General features: G+C 40.4%; 1 protein-coding gene across 1 annotated transcript in view; it reads left to right on the top strand.

Moving 5' to 3' along the window:
* CNTLN (centlein) overlaps positions 1-25,938 on the top strand; it is a 250,261-nt gene that overhangs the window by 70,523 nt on the left and 153,800 nt on the right. The window contains 2 exon segments of the mRNA XM_064140410.1: positions 1,095-1,257; positions 20,375-20,566. Coding sequence (XP_063996480.1) covers positions 1,095-1,257; positions 20,375-20,566 — 355 coding nt within the window.

Here is a 25,938-nt window from a genome sequence, read left to right on the forward strand (position 1 = left end):
AGCACTTAAGAGCCTTAAACCCATAACAAGTTGGTATTGCTTTTTTGTGTTTGGTGTTACCTTTTGTATGTTAATTTTTGCCTGGACATCTCTAGCTGTATTATAAAAATGTAGTAAGAACTTTTGTGGCCAATGATAATTTTAAGCACAGGGAAGGTGCATGTGTGTTAGAAGTCACCAACAAAATTCTTTGAGGAACTAAGGAAAAAGATGAGTTGTGTCATAAATTTGTATTCAATATCTGTAGGTGATACTAGTGTGAATTGTGCTCATGAATTAAACAGGGAATTAAGCAAAACAATATATAAAAAGGGATTATTGGAGTCATCTGAACTTTTAACATGTGTTACAGAAAATATGCCTGGTTTTCAGGAAGCCAATAACTTGCTTATTCCTAATAAGTAAGAGTTACTGATCTTCCTTTCCACCTTACTTTATAAGGTCTTTCAGCAACGCAGTAAAATCCTCAAGCAGACAGATTATACTGGACCTGTCCTATGGTTGTATTGCAACACAATTCCTATTATTTTGTTTATAGAGCTTTTATTGTTATTTTATACAATACACACTGAAGTTTACTTACTTTGCCAGTGTTGTTGCAGTATGCTAAAGGTACAGAGAAATAGTAATTTATCATCAGGCATATTTCATTTGTCTCAGAAGAGACTCACTTTACACATACTATGTATTTTGAGGGTAAAAAAAATCTTTTTTCTGATGTTTAAAAAAGTAAACTTATTTTACAGTCCACATGCTTTAAATATTTTACGTTTTAACACTGGTAAAGAGTTAACTGAATATTGATTAGAAAGTGTTGATGCAGTAGTGAAAATCCATTTATTTTAGAGCAGGTAGCTCGTTAGAAGAAAATTGAAAGGCATTCCATTTTGAAACTTAACTGTTTTGTAGATATTTCACCAAAGTATGTGATAAATATTTTATAAGTAACTTCTAGTGTTTATAAGGCAATTGACAGACAACTAAATGAAAATAGGGAGCTCATTATCTATGATAAAACTGTTTGAACACAATTTTTTCACAGAGGTCACTGTTGTTCTTCATGTTAATTTCTCTTTATTGCTTGTTTCACACAGGAAAGAGTTACAGGAACTGCAGAATCTTTACAGAGAAAACATTGAGCATACAGCAGAGCAGGCTGAGCTGATAAAGAAGCTTCAGGCTCTCAATGCTGACACACAGAAAGTACTGAAAGACCAAGATGCTGCTCGTACAGCTGAAACAACATCACATCAGAAAGTATGTCATTATGCTTTATGATCACAGGGTTAATTTTAAAATCTATCTGTACAATACCAATGGATAGATTAATCAAAGCTCTGAATGGTGTTCTTCCTATACATCTTTGGATCTTTATTGTTACCAAAACATAGTTGGCAGAGTACATTCCAGCCCCTTAAAAATTAAAATTATTTGCATCTGAAGAAAAATAGGAATGAATTTTCAAGGACATAGATTTGTTCATGTGATTTTGTGTTATCTGTGTTTTGCTGCTTCTTCCTCTCTTAAGAGTTTTTAATTATTAAATTCTACAATTTGGGTCTGATAATGGAGGAGAAGACATTCCTTCCACTTATAAATACTCCATGTCAATCTCAAACACTGTTACTGGTTTGAGATGTGAAAACATATTCTATCAAAATTGACTGGAAAAATTGTTGCCATTGTATCTTTTAAAATAGATAATTAATTATAGATTTTAAAACTATATTTACATTTGCAGAACAGATTCATATTTTACAGTATCACAGTATCACCAAGGTTGGAAGAGACCTATTTTGATTAATACCAGAAGAAACGCTAACCTTGAAGAGCAGTTACATGCGCATTCATTACTCAGAACTTCTCCTTTGAGTGTAAAAAATTACACTGACATGTTTTTCATATGTAGGAAACACAGAAGAATTGTTTCATTGCTTTTTAGAAACACTGAGAAGGAAGAAGACGTGGAAGATGTTGTGTATACAGTTTTCATGGTCCTTCTACCTACATTTCTGAAACTGTGTGTTGTCACACTTCCATAGCTGTTGGGTCAAGCTACTTCTAATCTTGGCTTGACTCAGTATTCAGAATTGCTTCAGTAAACTGGTTCACGTTTCTTGGTCTGTCTTGAGTTTTCTGCTCAGCTCATCATACAATAAGAAAAGTAGTGGTTTCATTTTGAAAATAAGACCTTTTTTGTGATAGCTGTCAGATACTTTCAAGTCAAAGATAACCTAGAATCTGCCATTTTGGAGGTGTTTTCTTCCCAGCATGAAGGAGTAAGATTTGCCTCTTCAATTGGCAAAAGCAACTCAAAATATTATAGCAAATTACTGCCTTGGAACTTATGTGCTGTCTTTTTGTAAAATTTAAAAGTGTATAATTCATCTGGAAAAAAAGCAAAAACCTATTCTTTCTGCATTTTATAAAAGTATGTAAGAAAAAGTATTATATTATAAGCATAGAAGAAGGAAAGAAGGAAAGAAGGAAAGAAGGAAAGAAGGAAAGAAGGAAAGAAGGAAAGAAGGAAAGAAAGAAAGAAAGAAAGAAAGAAAGAAAGAAAGAAAGAAAGAAAGAAAGGGAGGAAGGAAGGAAGGAAGGAAGGAAGGAAGGAAGGAAGGAAGGAAGGAAGGAAGGAAGGAAGGAAGGAAGGAAGGAAGGAAGGAAGGAAGGAAGGAAGGAAGGAAGGAAGGAAGGAAGGAAGGAAGGAAGGAAGACCACACACCACACACACCCCAACTAACCAAACCAAAAAACCAGAAACAAACAGATCTTCAAGAAAGTAGAAACCTCATACTTGGAAAAAGCCAAACATTTTAAATTCCCCAAATCTGAGTGGAAGCGATATGGTGAAGTTTGTGACAAATTGTGTTGAGAGAATTTCAGAGGGGAAAAAGGAGTTTCATTGTCATGAAAATCCTGTCATGATTCTCAACTTCTGGTAAGAAGAACTATATGATTGTAATTGCTTCAAAGGAACTACGTTTTCAAATTGCAAGATACATGGTTTTACTTAAGTGACAGCAGGCCTTTGGAAAATTCAGAATCCATAAAGAGAATAGAGATTCCTATTTTTCCCTTGAAATGAGGAAGGCAGAGTATTGTGGACGAATATGTATATGCTGTTTGTCTACCATGTGTTAATAATATGCAGGCTGCAATAGCTAGATAAGGTTGCATCAGCTGTTCTGTGAATATAATCACAAGGGAATATTCTCCTACTGCTCGAAGTGGCATTGAGTCTATCAGTGTGTACATCCTTTGATATATTGTCCCTTAAAGCAAGATCAATGACCTCTCTGCTAGTGGTCAGATAGACAGTCTATGCTGTAGCTCAGGTAATGTTGTTGGCTTACACGTACCAAGTTCATGTTAATAGTGTGCCATTTAGGAAGAACCACCCTTTGTGCTGATGTTAATGTGTGGTGTGAAACAGACTGAGTAAAAGAAAAAACATTTCTGATAAACCAGATTGTGGTTATAAACTTACACTGGATTATGTGAAAATCCATGGAGGACCACAAATTCTCATCTAAGTCTAGCTGTAATGGGCAGCATACACATGTGAAAATCTTTATTCTTTTTTATCAAGTTGCTTTGTCTTGACATATGGCTACCTCCTTTTATTTTTTTTTTTTTTAAGTACAAATTTTAAAGGTGCTGTGTTCTACTGTAACTCCTTTACATAGAGCATTTATGGAAGCAAATTGGCATCCATTTCATATTACAGCTGTAGTTCTCATTCTAAAGGGTAGAGAATATTTTTCTAAAATGTATAGCATCTGTTTTAGTGGTCCTAAATGCTCTGGGGACTTCGTTCCTGTGCTGGATTTAATGAGACTCAATAGATTTGTCCTCACCACCAATTTCAAGGTGGAGAGACTTCAATCAATACTAGGGATAATAAGGCAAGAAGAGATTCTGAACTCCTTAGCTAGCTTATCACAGTTTTCTGAAATTTACGATTTAAGGCCTTTGTTTTTATAATGCAGTACTTTCCCTTGATCTGATGTGGCCTTTAGGTTCCTTCTTAATCATACTGATTAAAAATCTCATAGTGGAAGACCTTTTGAAGAGGTGGAAATACTATTATTTGTCATTGAATAGGAAATTGCAATTCATGTCCTGGAACTCAGCTCTGAATCAGAGAATGCTGTGGATGCTGGTACACTTAGGATATGTCTGTGATAAAGAAATACACTGCTCAATAATTACATTTTGGACATAATTAGAAAACAGAGTAAGAACTTTGAATTATGAGTTGTTGCATGAAGTGCTCTGGGAAGTAAGTAAAACTAGGATTGTGTCAGATATATTTTTGGATGTTGTGGTTAATTTCATGCCTTTGCTAATCCTTTCTCTTGGCATCAGTGCATACAAATACTTTGGTTTCCTGCAAGCCTGAGAACTTTTAAACAGAACATCAAGTTACTGGTTTGATCCTAAGGTTAAATTTTGCCACTTCTAGTCTTTTTTTTTTTTTTTTTTTTTTTTTAAACCTCCTTTAAGTATAATTAAAATCACATAAATGTGATCAAACCATGGAGATGTACAAATGGAACTACAAAGGTTCTCCCTAAAATTGAAATGAAAATTTTGCATCTTTCATATATGGTGAGAGGTGGGAGAAGCTGATTATCTGCTTAAATTTGCTGAAGCCCATATGTGTAATAAATAAGTAGTCATTTTGATAGTCCACACACTTTGTCTGTGAAAGCTATGAGAAAATATTTTCTATCACATGTGAGCAGGCATTAGAATAACATCTTTTGCTTCTGCTGGAAGTCCTAGCTTTGATCTGGCATTTCTAGGTTACTTGATGACATTAAACACACCTACTGTTCTAATGAAGCTTTCTGCTCTAAGTAACTCTTCAAAGATCTAGTAAAATGTGTATTCTGGTGGAATCAGTTAAATCAATGAAGGAAGTTGTTAGGGTAGCTGAGAAATATGGGACATTTTATTTTTTGTAATTCAGCTAAGTTACTCTTCCTTCCTGACTAATAAATAATGCCATTGTCTTAGACTGAATTTCTTACGCTGTACTGATTTCAGACACCTGTAATCTTCCTTTATTTGTCTTTAAGTACCTTCACCTGTGGCAGTCTATGTTGCATGTCAGAGAAAGGACCGCTCAAAGCCATTAGAAATTCTCTCTCAACTCATTTTGCAGAGCAGCACGTCTTTTGCTACTGGTTATTGCCTTAAAGCACCTTTGAAAACATTGATGAAGGATTATTATTTACTTCATTTTTTCTTAATATTTTGTAAACTTTTACCTTTTTTTTTTTTTTTTTTCCAATATAGCTTCTTGGAGATAAAGCAAAATCATATCTTACTGAAACTTACATACAGTCAAGATTTCAGTCCCCTGTCCTGTGAAGCTTGTCACTGTATCTATTAGTGACAGACAAAGTAACAACGACACAAGAGTATGTGAACGTAATAGCTGAAACCGAAGCTGAAGCGGTTTATTACTATAGCAGCAGTCTTTTTATGTGCCATTCTGCAAATTGTGGTACCACTACCAGTTATGGAATACAGCGATTGGGTAAAATACTATTTTCAACATTCTTGTTGAATAACAGCGAGGTGTTGGCTATGTTGACACAGTCTACTTTCAGTTCTTTGTTCTAAATTTACTGTGCTTCTGTACAAATGTTACACAAGGCAAGCATACCAGTTTACTATGTTTCTAGTAAACTTGGTAAAATAGCTCTTGTGTCAAGAGTACACAGAGATGTGCTCTATCTGACTCCCTCCTTCGGTTCCCACAACTCCCCGTTTTTGTTTTTGTTCCACAAACAGAGACTGATTGACGCCCTGCAAGGCCCTTTGCAGCAGACCAATCAGGCAGGGTAGCTTCAGGAGAACAGTGATAATTACAAGAAGTACAACAATCCCTGTTTTAACTTAAGACAGAGCCCATCCTGTGAGACTTCATCCTCTAAACAACCCACTGAGGCATCCTGCGTCTTCTCCCTTTAGGTGCAAGAGTCCGTCTTCAAGTTCTTGGATGCGCTTGTGTGTTGAAACTGAATGATCAGACAGATTCATGTCCATGCAAGCTGAGCAGTCAGGTAGATGGTCGCATGGTAGTGTGCGCAAGCGCACTTTGCTTTGCCCAGTTGGTTACAAACAGAACGTAACCTAGAACATACATCAGTTCAAACAAAGGAATCAACTCCTAAGACAGTTACAATGATATATAATAAGGCTGTAGCTAGATGAAAGAGAATAACAAGAAAATCTTTATACCCCGTTTTAGCTATACCAAAAGCAAAATAGCTACGTTTTTCATGCTTTCCAAACTGCTGTCATGATGTACTGAAGCTGAGATTAGCATATGTGATTTTCCATGCCTCCTGCTTGGTACGTGTCCAGAGAAGGGCAACAAAGCTGGTGAGGGGCCTGGAGCACAAATCCTATGAGGAGAGGTTGAGAGAGCTGGGCCTGTTTAGCCTGGAGAAGAGGAGGCTTAGGGGTGATCTTATTACTGTCTACAACTACCTGAAGGGGCATTGTGGCCAGGTGGGAGGTGGCCTCTTCTTCCAGGTAACCAGCAACAGAACAAGGGGACACAGTCTCAAGTTGTGCCAGGATAGGTATAGGCTGGATGTTAGGCTGGATTGGAATTGCGCCGGGAGAAGTATAGGCCCATTGGAATGGGCTGCCCAGGGAGGTGGTGGAGGCACCATCCCTGGGGGTCTTCAAGAAAAGACTGGATGAGGCACTTAGTGCCGTGGTCTAGTTGATTGGATAGGGCTGTGTGCTGGGTTGGACTGGATGATCTTGGAGGTCTCTTCCAACCTGGTTGATTCTATGATTCTATGATTCTATGCTCTATGCTTAGGCAAAGCAGACAAACAGTAACGGTTTAAATGTGCTGCTAGTTAATACTATAGTTCCTATTCGTATTAATTGGTTTTCCCACCCTGTCACCCAATTATTCAATACATCAAACTTTAATGGATTGCAGGGCCTGGTTTCACACATGATGGCTTTTAATTTTGCCATGCATCATAACATTATGGCAGAGACTCGTAGAGTAATAGCACCTGTGCAAGCTGGTCTTGCACGTGCACAAGCTCCCACATCCCTTACTAGTACTTTCTGCACAGAGGGATTGCACATGTGCAGTCCCAAATCTGGACTGTGAGGTGTTATGCACATACATATCACTTGAGGAAATGAAAGCAGCTGGTATCAGCCAGAGCCAAATCCTGGACCTGTTTCCAGATCTTGTGTCTCCAGCAAATCCAATGACAGTAACTTTTCCTCCCTACAGTGCCACAGCCAAATAACTGGGAAAATTCACTTGGTTGGTTGTGGTACTTTAATGTTGTTAACCTAGACTGTCAGGCCTTCACCACGTGATACAGATGAGAGTCTCACACGATCACCTGCTCACTCTATGTCTCAACCAGTGAGGCTGGTACTGCTAAAGCTAAAAGGTTTGTTCTAACTTACATGGTTGACTCTAAAAGAATCAAGACTTTACTTCTAGGGAGATAACTCATGTCCCTCGTCACACAGTTCAACATGAAGTGGTCAAGATGGTCAGTCAGATCCACTCCCAAATGATTGTTCTCTCACCAGTGTTTGCCTATTCATTTTGGCTGCCAGTTTCTATTGTTCTTTTCATCAACTGTTGCAAATAAGTTGTTCTATATTTCCTGTTGATATAGTCCCTGTTTACTGTTGTTGTTATATATGTTACATACATGTTATCATAAGGTTTAGTTTGGTTATTGAGTTTATCAAGAGCCTTTCCTTATATATATATTCCTAGTAGGCCCTTTAAACAAAGATTAAAAAAAAAAAAAACAAAACAGAGTAATAATTCTATGGCATGAAAAGAAAAAAAACCCAATAGAATTATATGATTCTAACAGTTATATGCTTAGCTGGCCTCACAAATCTGATACATTTGATCTCATTGGGTGAAGCCACTGTTATGGTACCTTTTAATAGCTGCAGTGGCCTGTATTAAGCCATCTTTTTGAAGTGTAACCTCTTTTTATGTATCTGCTATAGAAGGCTAGTAGCTAAGCTAACATGCTGCGAATGAAATCTCAGAGTGTGTATGTGTGTGAAAACTGAATCCAGTAATCTTTGCCATATTAACTTTGCCAGTGTAATATAACATCAGAACATACCTTTTTTGAAGCTTTTTCGAAGCTTTTTTTCCTTTGCTGTGGGGCTCTCCCAAACGGAGAATCCCAGAAGGGCACAGGGAAGCAGCAGGCGTGGCAAGATATGTGGCATACGTGCACGCTCAGGGGTGACACAGCAGGGGCAGTGCCAGTCCTGTGGGTGATTTAAACGAGAAGCAGCAGCAGCATGAGACCCTGATTTGGGAAGAGAGCTAGCTTTGCTGAACCCACCCAGCAGCACGTGGCAGAGAAAGAAGGGGGGGGAAAAAACCAACACAAAAGAAAACAAAAACAAAAAAACACCCACACACAAAAAACACAAAACAACCAACCAACCAAACAAACAAACAAAAACAAACAAACAAACAAAAAACCCAACAAATCCAAACCCAACCAACTCTGTCAGTTCCTCAAAGGAAGTAAGACATGATGACATGACGAACACTTAGTCAAAGGTTGTTTGTAAAACTGTGGGCACCCAAACAGAGCCCACATGTAGGCATGCAGGCGTCCAGGCAACTGGTTGTGATGAGTGTTGGAGCCTGGTACTTGAAGTTGAGGGTGGCAAAGACAATGCCTGCTTTAGGTGTGAGCAAATATGTGGTCTGCTTAAGTTAGTGGCTGAACTGAAGGATGCAGTGAAAAGGCTAAGAGCTATAAGGGAATGTGAAAGGGAGTTGGATTTATGGCACCAGGCTCTGCAGATCCCCTTAACAGGGGAAGATGATGCAAGAAACAAGGGGGAATGGATACAGGTGCCTGTTAGAAGGGGCAAGGGAAACCACTTCCAGCCCCCTCACCCTTTCAGTTGCCCTTGCACAATAGATATAGGGCACTAGAGGTTGAAGGTGAGGTGGTTTTGGAGGCAGAAGCAACACCATCTGAGAGGTTGACTAAAGTAAATCAGTTGACTCCTTGCATGAGAACTTGTAACCAAAAGAAAAAAGAGGAGGGTAATTATTATTGTTATTTTTATTGGTGATTTCCTTCTGAAAGTAACAAAGGGTCCCATATGCCAGCCAAACCCCTCCCACAGGGAAGTCTTTTGCCTCCCTGGGGCCTGGGTCTGGATGTTACCATAAGGCTGCCTACTGTAGTGCAACCCTCTAATTATTATCCCCCTGTTGGTTTTACAGGTGGGAAAAGATGAGATCAATACCAGAGGTCTAGAGGCAATCAAAAGGGACTTCAAGGCACTGGGAAAAGTATTTGAGGGTTCAGGGGCACAGGTAATCTTTTTGTCTATACCCTTAGTCACAGGTTGGAATACTGAGCAAGACAGGAAATGATGCCTGACAAACAAGTGGTTCAGAGGCTGGTGCCACCAACAATATGTTGGGTTCTTTGATCTTGGAGACCTTTATATGGCCCCAGGTCTGCTAGCAACAGATGGGGTACATCTATCTTGGAGGGGGAGAAAGATCCTGGCACATGAGCTGTCTGGGCTTGTTGAAAGTGCTTTAAACTAGGCTGGACAGAGGAAGAGGTCACACACAGCAGTAATAGAGATGAACTGAAGGAGGCTAAGGGTGGTAGGCCAGAGATAGGGCTAAAAGCAGCAGCCCAGCTGAAGTGTATGTACACTAATGCACACAGTAGTGGTAATAAACAAGAGGAGCTGGAATCCTTGGTACAAGAGGAAAACTACAATGTTGTTGCCATCAAAGAAATGTGGTAGGATGACTTATGAGTCAGTTGGGGTGCTGTAATCAATGGCTACAGACTTTTCAGGAGAGACAGGTGAGGGAGAAGGGATGGAGGAGTGGCCCTGTACATTAGGGATGCCATGGAGGTAGAGATTAAGGATAATCAGGTTGAGTCCCTATGAGTAGGAATTAGGGGGAAGGCCAAGAAGGCTGACATCCTGGTTGGAGTCTGTTATAGATCACCCAACAGGAAGAAGAGGTTAATTTATTATTCTTTTAGCAGCTGGAGCCTGCCACAAGATCACTTGCCCCTGTTCTAGGGGATGACTTTAACCTGCCAGACATATGCTAAGACTTTAACATTGGAGACAAGAGACAGTCTAGAAAGTTCTAGGCTCAGCTGTTACATGAGCCTACCAGAAGTGCTGCCCTGCTTGACCTGCTGTTCACAAGTAGAGAGGGACTGGTGGACATGTGGTGGTTGGAAGCTGCCTGGGGTTCAGTGACCATGAAATTGTAGAATTTTCAATATATGGTGAAACCAGGAGGGGCACCAATAAAACCTCCACACTGGACTTCCGAAGGGCAGGCTTCAGCCTATTTAAGGAATTAACTTGGCAAATTCTTTGGGAAACAGCCCTTAAAAACAAAGGGGTCCAGGAAGGTTGAACCTAATTCAAGAAAGAACTCCTGAAGGCACAGGAATAGGTTGTTCCGTTATGCCAGAAGATGAGCCAATGAGGGAGGCAGCCAGACTGGATGGGCAAGCAGCTTCTGAAGGAATAAGGAAAAAAAAAGAGGGTGTATCACCTTTGGAAAAAAGGGGGGGTATCCCAGGAAGAGTTCAAGGATGTTGCTAGGTCTCATAGGAAAAAAAATTAGAGAGGCAAAAGCTCATTTAGAACTTAGGCTGGCCACAGCTGTTGAGGAGAATAAAAAATGTTTTTATAAGTATATTAATGGCAGGAGAAGGGGCAAGGACAACCTTCAGTCCTTATTAGATAGAGAGGGGAATATAGTGACAAAAGATGAGGAAAAGGCAGAGGTGCTTAACAGTTTCTTTGCTTCAATCTTCAATAGTGGGACAGGTTGTCTCCAGGACAGCTGGCCTCCTGAGCTGACAGATGGAGTCAGGGACCAGAACAGTCGCCCTGTAATTGAGGAGGAAGCAGTAAGGGACCTGCTGAGCCACTCGGATCCTCACAAGTCCATGAGACCAGATGAGATCCATCCTAGGGTGTTGAGAGAGCTGGCAGATGAACTGGCCAAGCTACTCTCCATCATTTAGCAACAGTCCTGGCTCACTGGAGAGGTCCCTGAAGACTGGAAGCTGGCCAATGTGATACCCATCCACAAGAAGGGCCAGAAGGAGGAAGTGGAAAACTACAGACCTGTGAGCCTGACCTCAGTGCCAGGCAAGGTCATGGAACAGGTCATCTTGAGTGCCATCACAAATCACCTATAGGATGGCCAAGGGATCAGGCCCAGCCAGGACGGGTTTAGGAAGGGCAGGTCCTGCCTGACCAACCTGATCTCCTTTTACGAGATGCCTGGCGAATGTAGGGCAGGCTGTGGATGTAGTCTGCCTGGACTTCAGCAAAGTTTCTGACACTGTCTGCCACAACAAGCTCCTAGGCAAGCTGGCAGCTCATGGCTTGGACAGATTCACTCTGAAATGGGTCAAGAATTGGCTGGAGGGGTGAGTCCAGAGAGCGGTGGTGAGTGTTGCCTCATTCGGTTGGCAGCCAGTCACTAGTGGTGTGCCCCAGGCATCAGTACTGGGCCAAGTCCTGTTCATTATCGTTACTGATGATCTGGATGAGGGGATTGAGTCCAGCATCAGTAAATTTGCAGACAACACCAAGCTAGGAGGAGTTGTTGATCTGTTGGAGGGTAGGAGAGCTCTGCAGAGACCTAGACAGGCTGGATGGGTGGGCAGATGCCAGTGAGATAAGATTTAACAAGGCTAAGTGCAGGGTTCTACTCTTGGGCCACAATAACCCCAAGCAGCGCTACAGGCTGGGGACAGAGTGGCTGGAGAGCAGCCAGGCAGAAATGGACTTGGGGGTTAGGGTACTGATAGATAGTAGGCTGAAGATGAGCCAGCAGTGTGCCCAGGTGGCCAAGAGAGCCAATGGCATCCTGGCCTGTATCAGGAACAGTGTGGCCAGTAGGGCGAGGGAGATTATTCTTTGCCTGTGCTCAACACTGATCAGGCCACAGCTTGAGTCCTGTGTCCAGTTCTAGGCTAAGGGAGTTGGGGTTGTTTAGCCTGAAGGAGTCTCAAGGGTAACCTCATTGTTGTCTACAACTACCTGAAGGGAGGCTGTAGCCAGGTGGGGGATTGATCTCTTCTCCCAGACAACCAGCAACAGAACAAGGGACACAGTCTCAAGTTGTGCCAGGGGAGGTATAGACTGGATGTTAGGAGGAAGTTCTTGACAGAGAGAGTGTTTTTCTGTTGGAATAGGCTGCCTTATGCCAAGGGCACCACCTAGGGTGGTGGTGGAGTCACGATCCCTGGAGGTGTTCAAGAAAACACTGGATGAGGCACTTAGTGCTGTGGTCTAGTTGATGGGATAGGACTTTGTGATGGGTTGGACTGGATAATCTTGCATGTGTCTTCCAACCTGGTTGATTTTCTGATTCTATGATTCTGTGTTCAGCTGTTCCATTCTTTTAAATTTTGGCATGATCTCTATCCTAAAGTACTACCACTGATATAAAGAAAAACCAAAAAATGTCCTATAATATTGCTGTTCTGAACTCTTGACCTTAACTGTGCTAATGCTAGAAATCCATGAACTAAAAGACTATGTTAAAGTTAAAACATTGAATCGATTCTGAAAACAAACAAACAAAAAAACACACCAAAAAAAGTTACTCCAAATTACTCCAATCTTATTTCCATTATTATATTCCATTATAATTATTCTTCACTTATCATATTCTATTACAATATTATCCATTATTTATTACTCCCATTGTTCCATATCCCCATTAATATCACCTATTACCACTGATATTACTAGTATTATGTATTCCCCTTGCGTTTGCCATATTTTCTCTTGTGAATCTTACACATATCAAAACCATCTTATCCACTAACTTTTAAACTCTCAGATCTATTACAATCAAAAGCTGAAGACATTATCAGGATTTTCACTCTCAAAATACTAAAACGTTCTTTACTGATAGAATACAAATTCAACACTGTCACTTTAAAAGTGAAGGCTGCTCCTGGAGAAAGTAAACTGCCACAAAAAGGGAAGGGAGAAAGGGGGAAGCCTAACTGTGCCAGGTTGTGCCTGTGAGTACAGCAGCTAGGCAGGGTGGAGGACCAGGTGGGAGGAATAGGCTCGGACAGGGCTGTGATAGATGTTCTGGTAGATGTGCTCCTTCCATTTGCCCAAATCCTTCCCCATTACAAGCAAAGAAATTTCACTAGGCAGGTGAGAGTGAGTTCCGGCTGTAGACAATGGTAATTAACTGTTCAGCACCTCTGTAAAATCTAACACCTCATCATCAGCTTCTTCTGTAGTATTATCGCTCTTTGATTGTTTTAGAGAATCTAAAACAAAGTTGCTATCAAATCACCTCCCGTGACTGCTTGAAAGAATGCTTCCTATTTCCTCCAAGTCCTCTCCTTAGCAGCCTTCTTGTAAACTTGCCATCAAAAACATGCTGGTGAGTGGGGCATGACAGAAACATTACAAGAGGGTAAAGTCCAGGGAAGGGGCCCAGGTGAACAGCAGTGTGACCTTCCAGTCAAAAGATTTGGAATGCACAATTTTAGTGCATCTTTCAAGTCTATGGAATCCTCCTCTTCATCACTATCAACAGGCAGCAGAGGATATTTAACAGTAGCTGACTTGTCTGCCTGATTTTCAAGTGAATCAGTCTTGCCAATCACCACTCAGTTTCTCCATTCCACCTTTATCCCTATGCTCTTCTAGTTGTTCAGCAGGGGTCTGATACTTAAGTGGTACCTCCTTAAATCCTTGGGAGTCTTCCACGATACTGGAAGTTTCAGCTGATCATGAGGACAAAAGTATTTCTGCTCAGTAATCATATTAGTATCTTTATGAGTGGCTTCATGCCATTTCATTCTGTCAGCAGCTTCTGGGTCAGTGCGATTAGAGGAGGAAATAAGCACATCTCCCTCATCTCCTAAGTCCATATCCTTTAACTTAAATCTTACTTCTTCTTTTTCATCCTGCTTCTTTTTTGTCTCAACAAGGTCCCTATCCCCTTTTGATACAGCAGACCACAACTGAGGTCTCAGTTTTTGCCACGCAGACAAATTAAAGGTGGCAGTACTGCAGGAGGGTCCAAATCCTTGGTTTTTACCCCATATAATCAATCTCTGTAAATCATAGTCCTCTAGTTTTATCCCCTGGTGCTTCCAGAGTGCCTTCCAAGTGCCAAGAACTAGAGTTTCTTCCTTCATTAGCTCTTGTACCATGTTCCCAGTGGCTCACCTCTTTCAAGGTGTCAAGTGTCAGGTCCAGACCAGACAGACTCCTGCTGCTCTCAAGCTACACTGGGCTCTGTCACCTGGCTGCAATCGCCAGCAGCTCCTATGTTGTGTAAATCATCACATCGTGGGTTGCTGTATATATTAATTGGTGACGGATAAAACAACAGCAACACAAGAACATGTAAACATAATACTTGAAACTGAAGCTGAAGCCATTTATTATAGCAGCAGTCTTTTGATATGCCATTCTACAAATTGCGGTAACAGTTTTGTCCCAAAACTGTTCCAAACCCAGTTATGGAATACAGTGATTGGATAAAGTATTGTTTTTAACATTCTTACTGGATGACAGTGAGGTGTTGTCACAGAGGGGGATTCTCAATACCTACGTCTATTTGGCGGAGGGGAGAAATTAATTGGGGTGAGATAATTTTATGTAAAAATATATATTTATTAATCTCAATATTCTGAACTCTCACCACCCCCAACCACTGTATATTAATATTAAATTGTTCTTTACATGGTTATGAAAACAATCTAGGATAAAATATGTACAGGGATTTGTTAATTAACTAGCAAACATTCAAACTATAAACAGAGAAAGGAGTTTTTCCCACAGCTTAATGCCACTTGAGGTCATATACTATTTGCCCAGCAGAGCGGGCTGAAACTCTTTCTGCTCTACGGCAGAGGTAACAGATATTTCTAGAGGTATTAAAGTTTTTACTCTGTTGTGGAGGGCCTGTAGGCTTATTTATGCCTACTCTCCCTGGACAAGTCTCTCTGCCTGCACCAGGGGTAAATGAGAACAAAGGGACACCTGATTGCGTAAGTCCCCATATGCCCAACTCGGGCCTGTCTGGTGCTGGACCCACGTGATTCCCATGCCTGGAGTCCAGGCCTGTGGGTTTGACCCAGTGCGGTAGGGTTCAGCTGACTGCCAACCTGATTGGTCATTCGAGTGGCCAATGAGGCCATTAACTCTTGGCCCACATTTGATAAATAGGGGTACACAGGCTCATGTGCAGCCTTCCCCACATTACTTACCTCTCCACCACATGCTTGCTTGCCTGTCTGTGTGCGTACTTCCTTGCAGCTTTATGTCTGCCTTTGTATGAGTGCCTGGTGTGCACCTTGCCGTGGGTTGCTGGGAGCAGACCCACTTGTCTGCATTTGATCAGCCTGAGGAGCAAGCGTTGGACCCGTGCTCAGACTGCATGGAATCCTGCCTCTGCACCTGGAGATCCTGCCTGCGTACCCCTGGAGAGAGCAGCCAGCAGAATCCAGCAGCAGCAAGGCCAGAGCCTGCCATTTCCCCTGACGCCGGAGGTTTCCAGGCTAAAAGTCCACAGGCAGAGATCCTGAAGAATTGGACACTTGCAGTAGGCTGACACAGCCCCAGAGGGTGATTAATAATTGATAAGAATTGTGAGTAGATGCCTCTGTAATTTTTATTATCTCTGCCATAAAGCAGAGAGCAGTTTTCAGCTCAGCTTTGCTGGGCAAACAGTATAAGACTTCAGGCAGCATTGAGCCATGGGGAACCTCTCTCTCTCTGTTAATAGTTTGAATGTTTGCTAGTTATTAATAGGTTTCTGTTGATATATATCCTAGAATGTCTTCATAACAGTGTAAAGAACCATTTAATATTAAAGTTCAGTGGTTGGGAGTGGTGAGAGTTGAAATATTGGAAGTTAATAAATATATATATATATTTTTATAAATATCCTCTCACATTAATTAATTTCTCCCCTCTGCCAAATAGGCATAGGTCACAGAATACCCCATCTGCGACATAATTGGCATAGTCAGAGCAGGATACACACATGCTGGAGACATTTCATAACTTGGGATATAAAATCACAGGCTATGGGCTCAAATGGGCCGCTAAAAACAGCCGGCAGCCAAAAATTTTACTTCAAAAACTAGCTAAGAATGCTCAGGAAAATCACACTTTAATCCTCCCTACCTGTCTAGTGCAAACACAGACGGAGCTGAGAAACACAGATGAAAAGATCCTGAGCTTAGAGAGATTGAAAAACTGCAATTTCAAAATCAGAAGTTTTTTGATCTGATTTCTGTTTGCCTTATCAGAGAGGCAAAGGCAGATTTTTTTTCGCTCCTGCAAGGCACAGGGAAGGGCAAGCACCCTAATCGCTCATTACCTAGCACAAAAGACGTGGCTCTCTCTTTGGGGCAGGAGCTATTGGCGTCTCATTCCACCAAGGCAAGCCCAAACTACCAAGCAAGGCACAGCCCCTAAATTCCAATTGCCAGGGCAACCCCAGCCACTCCTGCCAGCACCGCACCCTAGCCGCATATTTTGGAGCAGAGACACGGAACTCAGAAGCAAAATGCTGCAAAGCCAAAAACGGCACAGAGAAGAAATACTTCGTATCTTCGAAGCATGCAGACAACCGCAGCATCAGCCTATGCATGTGGAAAGCAAGCGCCAGTACTGCACAGGAGCCATGCGTGATTGACCGTCACCCGGTCCCGCCCAGCCGCAAAAGACAAACGGCGGAGAGCCGGTGAACTGCAACTTCAAAGGCGCTCCGTGCAAAAAGCCTCACCGCGATTCAGCACATGAATCCAGCCCGTCTGCCAGCCGCCAGTCCTCAGGCAGACACGCTGCGCCACCAAGCCGCAAACGCGAGCCGAAGGCGGGTAAAAGTCACGGAGCCTCCCATTGTAATCCAAAGGAATCCCGGGGAAAAGCCACGACCCTTGGGCGGTGGAGAGATGCTGAGCCTGCTAAACCTCCAGCCTTAGCTGAGGGCACAACCAGAGAGCAGCACCAAGACAGCCATGGTGCAGCACCGCGTGGCAAGAAGAAAAAGAGGGTACATTTCAGAGACCTGTCCCCAGCGCCTCCTGAATCTGGAAGGCAGCGCCACCGCAGGGACAAGGAAAGACATCGCATCAGGAGGGCTCAAACCTGAGATCCCAGCGGCTCAAGCGACAGCGACCCCAGCTGCTCAGGTCACAGCGTCTACAATGAAGCTCTTCTGAACCTAGTTGATATGATGGGCAAGTTGGCAGATATGGTTGGCTCCTTGTACTCAAGAGTGGATCAAATATCTTCTCAGCTCAGTGATGAGTATCCCAGTTCTTGCTACTCGAGTGACTACGAATTTACCTACTCAGCTTATGAAGAGTGGTGAGACAGATTGGAAGATACAGCACACTGTGCACGCTTAACAAAGCAAATGCCTTCTCAACCTGAAATTGAGAAAGCAAGCCTGCTTTTGGGCCTACAGGCCCTCCACGACAGGTGTTTGCTATCTTGGCACAGACTAGTAGACTAGTTTCAGTTCTTTGTTCTAAATTTGCTATGCTTCTGTACAAATGTTTTGCCTGACGGGGTGAGCATGCCTTAATCTTGCATGAAGGGTATACAGGGATGTGCTCTAGCTGACTCCTGTCCTCAGTTCCCACAGAAGATTACTAGCTCTGAGATAAATAATTGAAAATATTTTTGTGCTGCCTTTGGATTTGCCACTCAATGTTCTGTCTCTGGTCCTTTGTTCCTCATTTAAATCTTGTCTCTCTGCACCTGACTTTCTGTATCTTGGTTAATGGTAAAACTGTTTACTGTGTTGTACAATGCTATATGTTCTGGACCGTGCTACTGCAGTGTGATTAAATGCAGTGCCTTTCCTAACACGGGCCAGAAATGAGCAGAAACCACCAAAATAATCTCATATAAACATGACCCCCCCCAAATAATCTGCTATAAATGTTAAGTGTGTATTTAATCCACAAAACTGTGTAGGGCCATAAAAAATTGAAAGCCAGACAGAAATTTAGAAACTTTTTTATTTTACTGTGGAGAAAGGACAAAATTCACATTTTGAAATTTCTTCGTGTTAAATAGTTGGGGGGGGGGGGGGGGGGGGGGGGAAGGAAAAAAAAAAAAGAAGACAGAAAGAGTCCTACAAAAGAGCACCATGATGTTAAATAAAAAACCTCATGGTAGCTAATAAATAATAAATAACTAATATTATACTTGAACTCTGTGTGTTTTGTTATTACTATTTTCAAAGCAGGAAAGGTTGGGAAATTTTATGCACGTTAAAAGACATGCTATTTGTCTTATCTTGACAAACACCGAGTACTAGAAATACCCATTAGCTATGTTATGGGATGTGACTTCCAGCTAGAAAAAAAACCCACCCTGTTTTTGATGCTGTCCATTCATCTTACTAGGATGTTACCTTTCAGGTATTATAATTGCAACCACTTAAGTGGTGCTAGTCATAAACCCAGCAAGTTGTCATACCAGTATTATTTAGCTGATGAACGTATATAGAGTTATAGCTAGAAGTAACGGTATCTTGTTATCCCATTTGTTTGGAAGGACATTACCGAAAAATGCCCTTTTTTATATAAATGAGGTGTTTATTTTCCTGTGAAATTCTCACAGATTTCCCTAAGAAGTTTGGTAATCTCGAACCTGTGTTTATAGCGATAATGTTAGTTTTCTGAAATATGTAAGCAAGATTCAGTAGTTGCAGACATTTCCATGCACAAGTTTAGGCCTGAAGCAAATCAAAACAGCAGTATATCTGGATTTCACATTAGTTTTGCCTGAGACGTGATTTCTTGCCTCCTTTGGAAATACACAAGTGGTAATTTGCTTTGCCCTAAGTGGATTTTGAGAGCCTATAGGAATAGAAAATGATAGAGAGATGGAAAAGAAGGGAGATTATTTCCACATTTCTCATGAAGTATTAGGTAGACAGTTTTCCAAATCTAAAAGTTATGATTGTTTTTCGAAGGTTTTAACTTTTAAGAAATGTAAGCAGAGTAAAGGGGGAAAGAAGTGTATCATTTAAGTAAAGTTGACAAGACAAAGGTTAAAATGGAGAGTAAAATAATGTTCTTACAAGTAAAATTACTTGTGTCAGTTCCTCATACTTAAAAGCATTATTGATGGATTTGGTTCTGATTTCCCTACATAATGGAATGGTAGAAATGGATTTTGTGAAGAAAACTGTCAGCTGAGGAAGTACATACATGCCTTCTAGACACTTTTTTATGTGGGAATAAATAGTTGGAAGGACTATTGTTTATTTTGAGAAAAAAAAGGACAATCAAAGGATTGAAGGACTGAAATGGAGAAAAGACTATATGCTTAGGTAGTGACATCATGCAGTCACAGTGTCTTCAGAATCTGTGCTGTTGTTCATTCAACTACAGGTTTATTTCTCAAACTAGTTTGTATTTTTTTTAAATTAGAGGTGCATATTAAAAAAAAAAGTTTGCAGGTGTTTATATTGGAAAAAAGGGTGAAATGTAGTGATGGAGTAGTTGTCAAGTTCTTATACTCACGAAATAAGTGTCAATTAGGTAGCAGGTACTGGAACTTACTGCTTAGATCTAATTATAGAAATTATTTGTGTGTTTGGAACCACTTCTAAAGTGATTGCAGAATATATAAGTTATTCTGGTTTCAGCAGTAACAGTTGAAAAACAGCCAGGGATAAGAACTTAGAATATAATTTCTGTATTTTATAGTTAATCATAAAAAAAAAAAAAAATTCCCACAGAATAAAAATTCAAACAACCATTCTATGATTCTACACTTCATACAAAATGCAGCAGACATTAGTGGACTCACTGTATTGCTATCCAAACTATACTAAGAATGTTTGGTTTAAAAGTTTCAACTACTCTGCAAGAGACAAGAATGTTATTTGGTATTCTTGTTTTTCATTTCCAGTACAGCAGCTTCAATTTTTTTGCCTATTCTCAATAAGGGATTTTTTTAACTTTTGCATCTATTTTATATAAGCTGTTCAAGAAGAAAAATAAATCCTGATTATTAAGGTGCAATTTCTATCTATAAATGTCTTAAAGAAGCAGTTGAATCATGTAATATTCTGAAGTGTAGTGTGTTTTTCTGTAAAAACTTATCAGTGATTGTTACAATCACTATTTTTAAAGGTGAAGAGTGTGTCAGGAGGACAGAAATTGTGGAGGAACATAAAAAAGAGGATGATCTTTGTGGATAGGTTGTTTAAATTATACTTCCTCTCCTTCTCTACTTATGTCTGCATTGTTGTTTGCTTTTTTCTCTCCCCTCTCAGCTTTATAGCGAATTGACTTCATGTTTTGAAACTCTTAAAACAAGACAGATTCAACTACAGCAAAACTCTGACTCTCTTCATGATCAGTTACTTGGGAAAGATCAAAGGATTTGTCAGTTACAAGAGGAACTTCAGCAAGCTCATGATGCTTTAAATGCAGTACATCAGAATTCTCAAAAATATGAACTACAGGTGAGTCCATGCCTAGAATAGTTGGAGTTCTTTCTTCATTATTTAAATAAAGCTTCTGTACCAGACAGTTTTATAGGAAATTACAAGGTGGTTGTTTGTTTTTTTTTATGTTGGTTGTTTGATTGGTTTGCACTTTTTGATATTTGTTTGTTTAAGGAAATCTCAGCAGGGTTGCTGTTGCAGTAACATAACTATTTCTGCAGTTGCTAATAGAAGTTACCTCAGGAGTAAATCCTGCCTGGGAAAATACCTGAATAATAATGTCAGTACTCAAGAAGTTTTTACGTTCTCTGACAAAGACACTAAAAATAAAACTAAACCAAAGTGATTTTGTTCCTGGAAACAAATTCCTGGAAAAAAATAGCAATTGTCTGCATTTCCTCTTAGACAATGCAATACATTGGTCTTGATTTCTTACCTTATTTCTGACTGTGCAGATAAACCGAGCACAGATCTAAAGAAAATATTGTGGCAGGGAGAAATACTTGTTTAAAAATTTCTAAACTCTAATATGACATCTGGAGCTGTTAGGATGAATCCGTCACTCTCACTCACAGGCATTTACTTTACAAGAGTGACAGATTTTACATAGATATTCCTGATACTTTCTGTTGACCCTTTTTTTCTGACTTAAAGTGAGTTTGAAAGACTTTGAAATGACCTACAGATGATGTTTTTGTAAACTCTTGCTTACTTTCATCCCAAGATTTGTCAGTGAGATCATAGAACAGAATCATAGAATCATAGAATCAACCAGGTTGGAAGAGACCTCCAAGATCATCCAGTCCAACCTAGCACCCAGCCCTAGCCAGTCAGCTAGACCACAGAACTACATGCCTCATCCAGTCTTTTCTTGAACACCTCCAAGGACTGTGCCTCCACCACCTCCCTGGGCAGCCCATTCCAATGGGCCTATACTTCTCCCGGCGCAATTCCAATCCAGCCTATACTTCCCCCGGCACAACTTGAGACTGTGTCCCCTTGTTCTGTTGCTGGTTGCCTGGGAGAAGAGACCAACCCCCACCTGGCTACAGCCTCCCTTCAAGTAGTTGTAGACAGCAATGAAGTCACGCCTGAGCCTCCTCTTCTCCAGGCTAAACAACCCCAGCTCCTTCAGCTTCTCCTCATAGGGTTTGTGCTCCAGGCCCCTCACCAGCTTTGTTGCCCTTCTCTGGACATGTTCCAGCACCTCAACATCTCTCTTGAATTGAGAGTGCCAGAACTGGACACAGCACTCAAGGTGTGGCCTGACCAGTGCTGAGTACAGGGGAAGAATAACCTCCCTTGTCCTACTGGCCACACTGTCCCTGATGCAGGCCAGGATGCCATTGGCTCTCCTGGCCACCTGGGCACACTGCTGCCTCATTTTGAGCCTACTATCCACCAGTACCCCCAGGTCCCTTTCTGCCTGGCTGCTCTCCAGCCACTCAGTCCCCAGCCTGTAGTGCTGCTTGGAGTTGTTGTGGCCAAAGTGCAGAATCCTGCACTTGGCCTTGTTAAATCTCATCCCATTGGCCTCTGCAGAGGGACCTGGACATCCAGCCTGTCCAGGTCCCTCTGCAGGGCTCTCCTACCTTCCAACAGATCAGCACCTATGAGATGTACTCATACATTTCAGTTTCACAGGCACACTCTCCCTTTATTAAAGAGAGAAAATAGTATGAGGTGGTAATGCTCTTAAAACACAGAAGTTGATTTAGTGTAGGTTGGCAAGGTAGGTCTGATATTGAAGATTGAATTAATGAGCCCAGAGGAGCTTGACTGTAAAAAAACAGTGATGTTTAATTCCTGAAATTTTGTGTAAGTAATAATCTGCTGTGAAATAGAAAAAAATCACAGAATGCAGTATCTCCTGGATGTATTCATAGTGTTCACCCCAGAGTTCATGTTCTAACTGTATCCAGAGTATTATTCAAATGTTTATTTTAAGAGTCTTAACACGTGTTTTTTATGATTTTAGAAGTTCCCCATAATTTAATGAGTCAAAATTTTGTTTCACTAATGATGAAATAGATTCTTTTAAGTCTTCTTTTTGGATGTTTACCTCTTGTTACACTTGTGATCTTTTTCTGAATCCTAGAAGTGGATTTTTTTCCTTTTAGAATATTTTCATGGGGTTTTTTTGAATCATAAAGTAAGTCTTATGCTGTTTATTCTCTAAACACAGCTTTTGATCATAGTTCTTGAATATTCAGACTGTATTTTTGAATAAATCATTCCATTGCCATCACCTCACATTACTCTGAAGATACTTTTACATTTTATTTTGGCAGGCTATTTAAATTTTTATGTCATAAAAGCTTTCATTATAGCTCTGGATTATATTTCCTGAGGTTAGGAAGGTCTTTGTTTTCCTTGTGAAGTGACGTTAGAATGCTTTCCTCATTGTGCATACGCCTATATTGCGTAACTTGGATGTTGTGTGACAGCCATGTGGTATCCCATGAGGACCTGGTGTAAATATTTGTCATTGGCTTTTGCCTTTTTTGTCATGAATATCTAAGTAGTATTTAAAAAAAAAAAAAAAAAGTGCCTCCTATGTTTTTATGTATTTTTGAACAAGGTCACTCTAGTCTTTCCCGCTAAGTACATGAAGTGCATATTGCTATTACTTCTCACAATTAATGCAACTCTGTAACCAAAAATGGTTTTTTTCTCTCCTTAAAATGCAGCAGTTGGATTTCTTTAAGAGCTTCTAGTGTGGAGCTTGGCTGAAACGCATTTCAAATCAAAATAGACAATTTGGTCGTTTTTGTTTACTTCTTAAAAGGACTTTAGGAAATGTCTGAGGTTAAAACTAAGTATCTTTTAGAAGCTAGTGACAATCTAGTGATTCATCTTTATGCTTGATTTCTTTTGGATGTTTTAAATGAATCATATTCATGGTAGGTAAATTGCTAATATTTCCTTTTTTAATTCCTTCTTTGTTTCCTTGTAGTGGGGACTTGAACTTGAAGTACATCAATTGGTATGCTCCATGTAAATTAAGGAACCAAATATTATGCAGTTTTAAATTGCTTAATGGTGAACATAGGTGCAAATAATTGTTTTCCTATGGCCTTCTGTTGGCTTTCTGCTATGTATCTATTTTGATCCTGTCTAGGACTTTTAGAGTCTGTAACTCTTTCTGTTCCAAATGTATCTCAAGGAAAATACTTGTGATTATTCAGAGAATTCTCTGGATTTGAACTTTTCCTGCTGTTGACATTGCATTGTAGTCAGACAAAAAATAGTTTTATGTAACTTGCTTTGTTGTCAAGAATATATCCATTTTATTTCACTAAGGATAAAATATACCTCTTTTAATATTGTAGTGTTATTCTGATTAGTGTGGCACTTGTGTTGGTGAAGGCAAAAATTAGGTTGATTTTGCTTTGACTATTAGGATTATGTGTACGATGATGAATTGGAATCATGCTTTGTAAATTTCTATTTACCTCTTAGTATGTATGTGTGCATTCAGCAGGTCTCAAATATCTTCTCTTGATCGAAGGGATTAGGCAGTACTTTTAGTTCTGTGTATGCTTTTGCTACACAGTAAAAAAGACCAGAATAAACCCATGGAAAATAGTTTTCAAACCATAAGCCTGTGGGATTTGAGTAATTTAATCATATGTTATTCTGGTTTGGTTCTGTTTCATTGTTGGTCTGATTTTTAGCTCTGAGATCTACACCATTCATTTAATCAAGTGGTTACTATACCATAGCTATTACCCATGTGAATGATAAATTATTGAAATATGTTTACTGAACCAAAACAGTCATTTCTGTCTTGACTTCTGCTTTTCATGTGACTGCAGACGTCTAAGACAAGGGGATTGAGTCCAGCATCAGTAAGTTTGCAGATGACACCAAGCTAGGAGCAGGTGTTGATCTGTTGGAAGGTAGGAGAGCCCTGCAGAGGGACCTGGACAGGCTGGATGGGTGGGCAGAGGCCAATGGGATGAGATTTAACAAGGCCAAGTGCAGTGTTCTACATTTTGACCACAACAACCCCAAGCAGGGCTACAGGCTGGGGACTGAGTGGCTGGAGAGCAGCCAGGAGGAAAGGGACCTGGGGATACTGATAGATAATAGGCTGAAGATGAGGCAGCAGTGTGCCCAGGTGGCCAAGAGAGCCAATGGCATCCTGGCCTGCATCAGGGCCAGTGTGGTCAGTAGGACAAGGGAGGTTATTCTTCCCCTGTACTCAGCACTGGTCAGGCCACACTTTGAGTCCTGTGTCCAGTTCTGGGCTGAGGGAGCTGGGGTTGTTTAGCCAGGAGAATAGGATGCTCAGGGGGGACCTCATTGCTCTCTACAACTACCTGAAGAGAGATTGTAGACAGGTGAGGGTTGGTCTCTTCTCCCAGGCAACCAGCAACAGAACAAGGGGAGACAGTCTCAAGTTGTGCCAGTGGAGGTCTAGGCTGGATGTTAGGAGGAAGTTCTTGCCAGAGAGAGTGATTGGCATTGGAATGAGCTGCCCAGGGAGGTGGTGGAGGCACCGACCCTGGAGGTCTTCAAGAAAAGAGTGCATGAGGCACTTAGTGCCATGGTCTAGTTGACTGGATAGGGCTGGGTGCTAGGTTGGACTGGATGATCTTGGAGGTCTCTTCCAACCTGGTTGATTCTATGATGCTATGATTCTATGATACAGAATTCACTTGCACTTTTGCAGTAGTATCTTAATTTCTCATGAAGTTTCAAAAAGTAGTCAGAGTGGAAAACAGAACTAAAGCAATAAAAGTAGAAATTGCACACATATATAACAAGCTTGTTGGGGAGAAAAATATGGGCATGTAACTAAAATAATAATTAGAATGAGAATTTAAGAAGATTTATATGTGTAAATGAAATATTTTGAGAAAAATTTTGTCCACTGTTGCCATGCAGAAGTCCTTCAAATTTTATTACCAGAGTGTGACTTACCATTTTCCCATCAGCAATATTTCAATGATTTAAGTTTGTTAGGGTTTATAGCACAGTCTTTTAAGTGGTTTTAATGGAATTATAAATGGTAAAAATTATTTACAAAGGGTAGATGTAATTTATGATAGTAGTTCTAGATTTTGTCCAGTTTGCTTTGTATTCCATTATGAGTATTTAAAATCCATTCTTAAGATTTGATTTCTATTTTTCCTTAAAGAAATATCTTAACAAGAGGTAAATACCTTGTTCAAACTGTGGTGCTGTAAATTTTATTTTATAAGTTGGGATAGTTTCAGTTACTGAAACTCATTGCTAACAATTTTATGTGTATATATATATATATATATATATATATATATATATATATATGTTACACTTTTCTAGGCTTTACTGTTAGAAACTTCCTGTTACTTGTATGAGAAATTTCTTGGTCTTCCATCCCCTATGGGTCAAAGCTTCCT

The sequence above is a fragment of the Pogoniulus pusillus genome, chromosome Z, assembly GCF_015220805.1.
Source record: "Pogoniulus pusillus isolate bPogPus1 chromosome Z, bPogPus1.pri, whole genome shotgun sequence".
Classification (NCBI taxonomy): Eukaryota; Metazoa; Chordata; class Aves; order Piciformes; family Lybiidae; genus Pogoniulus; species Pogoniulus pusillus.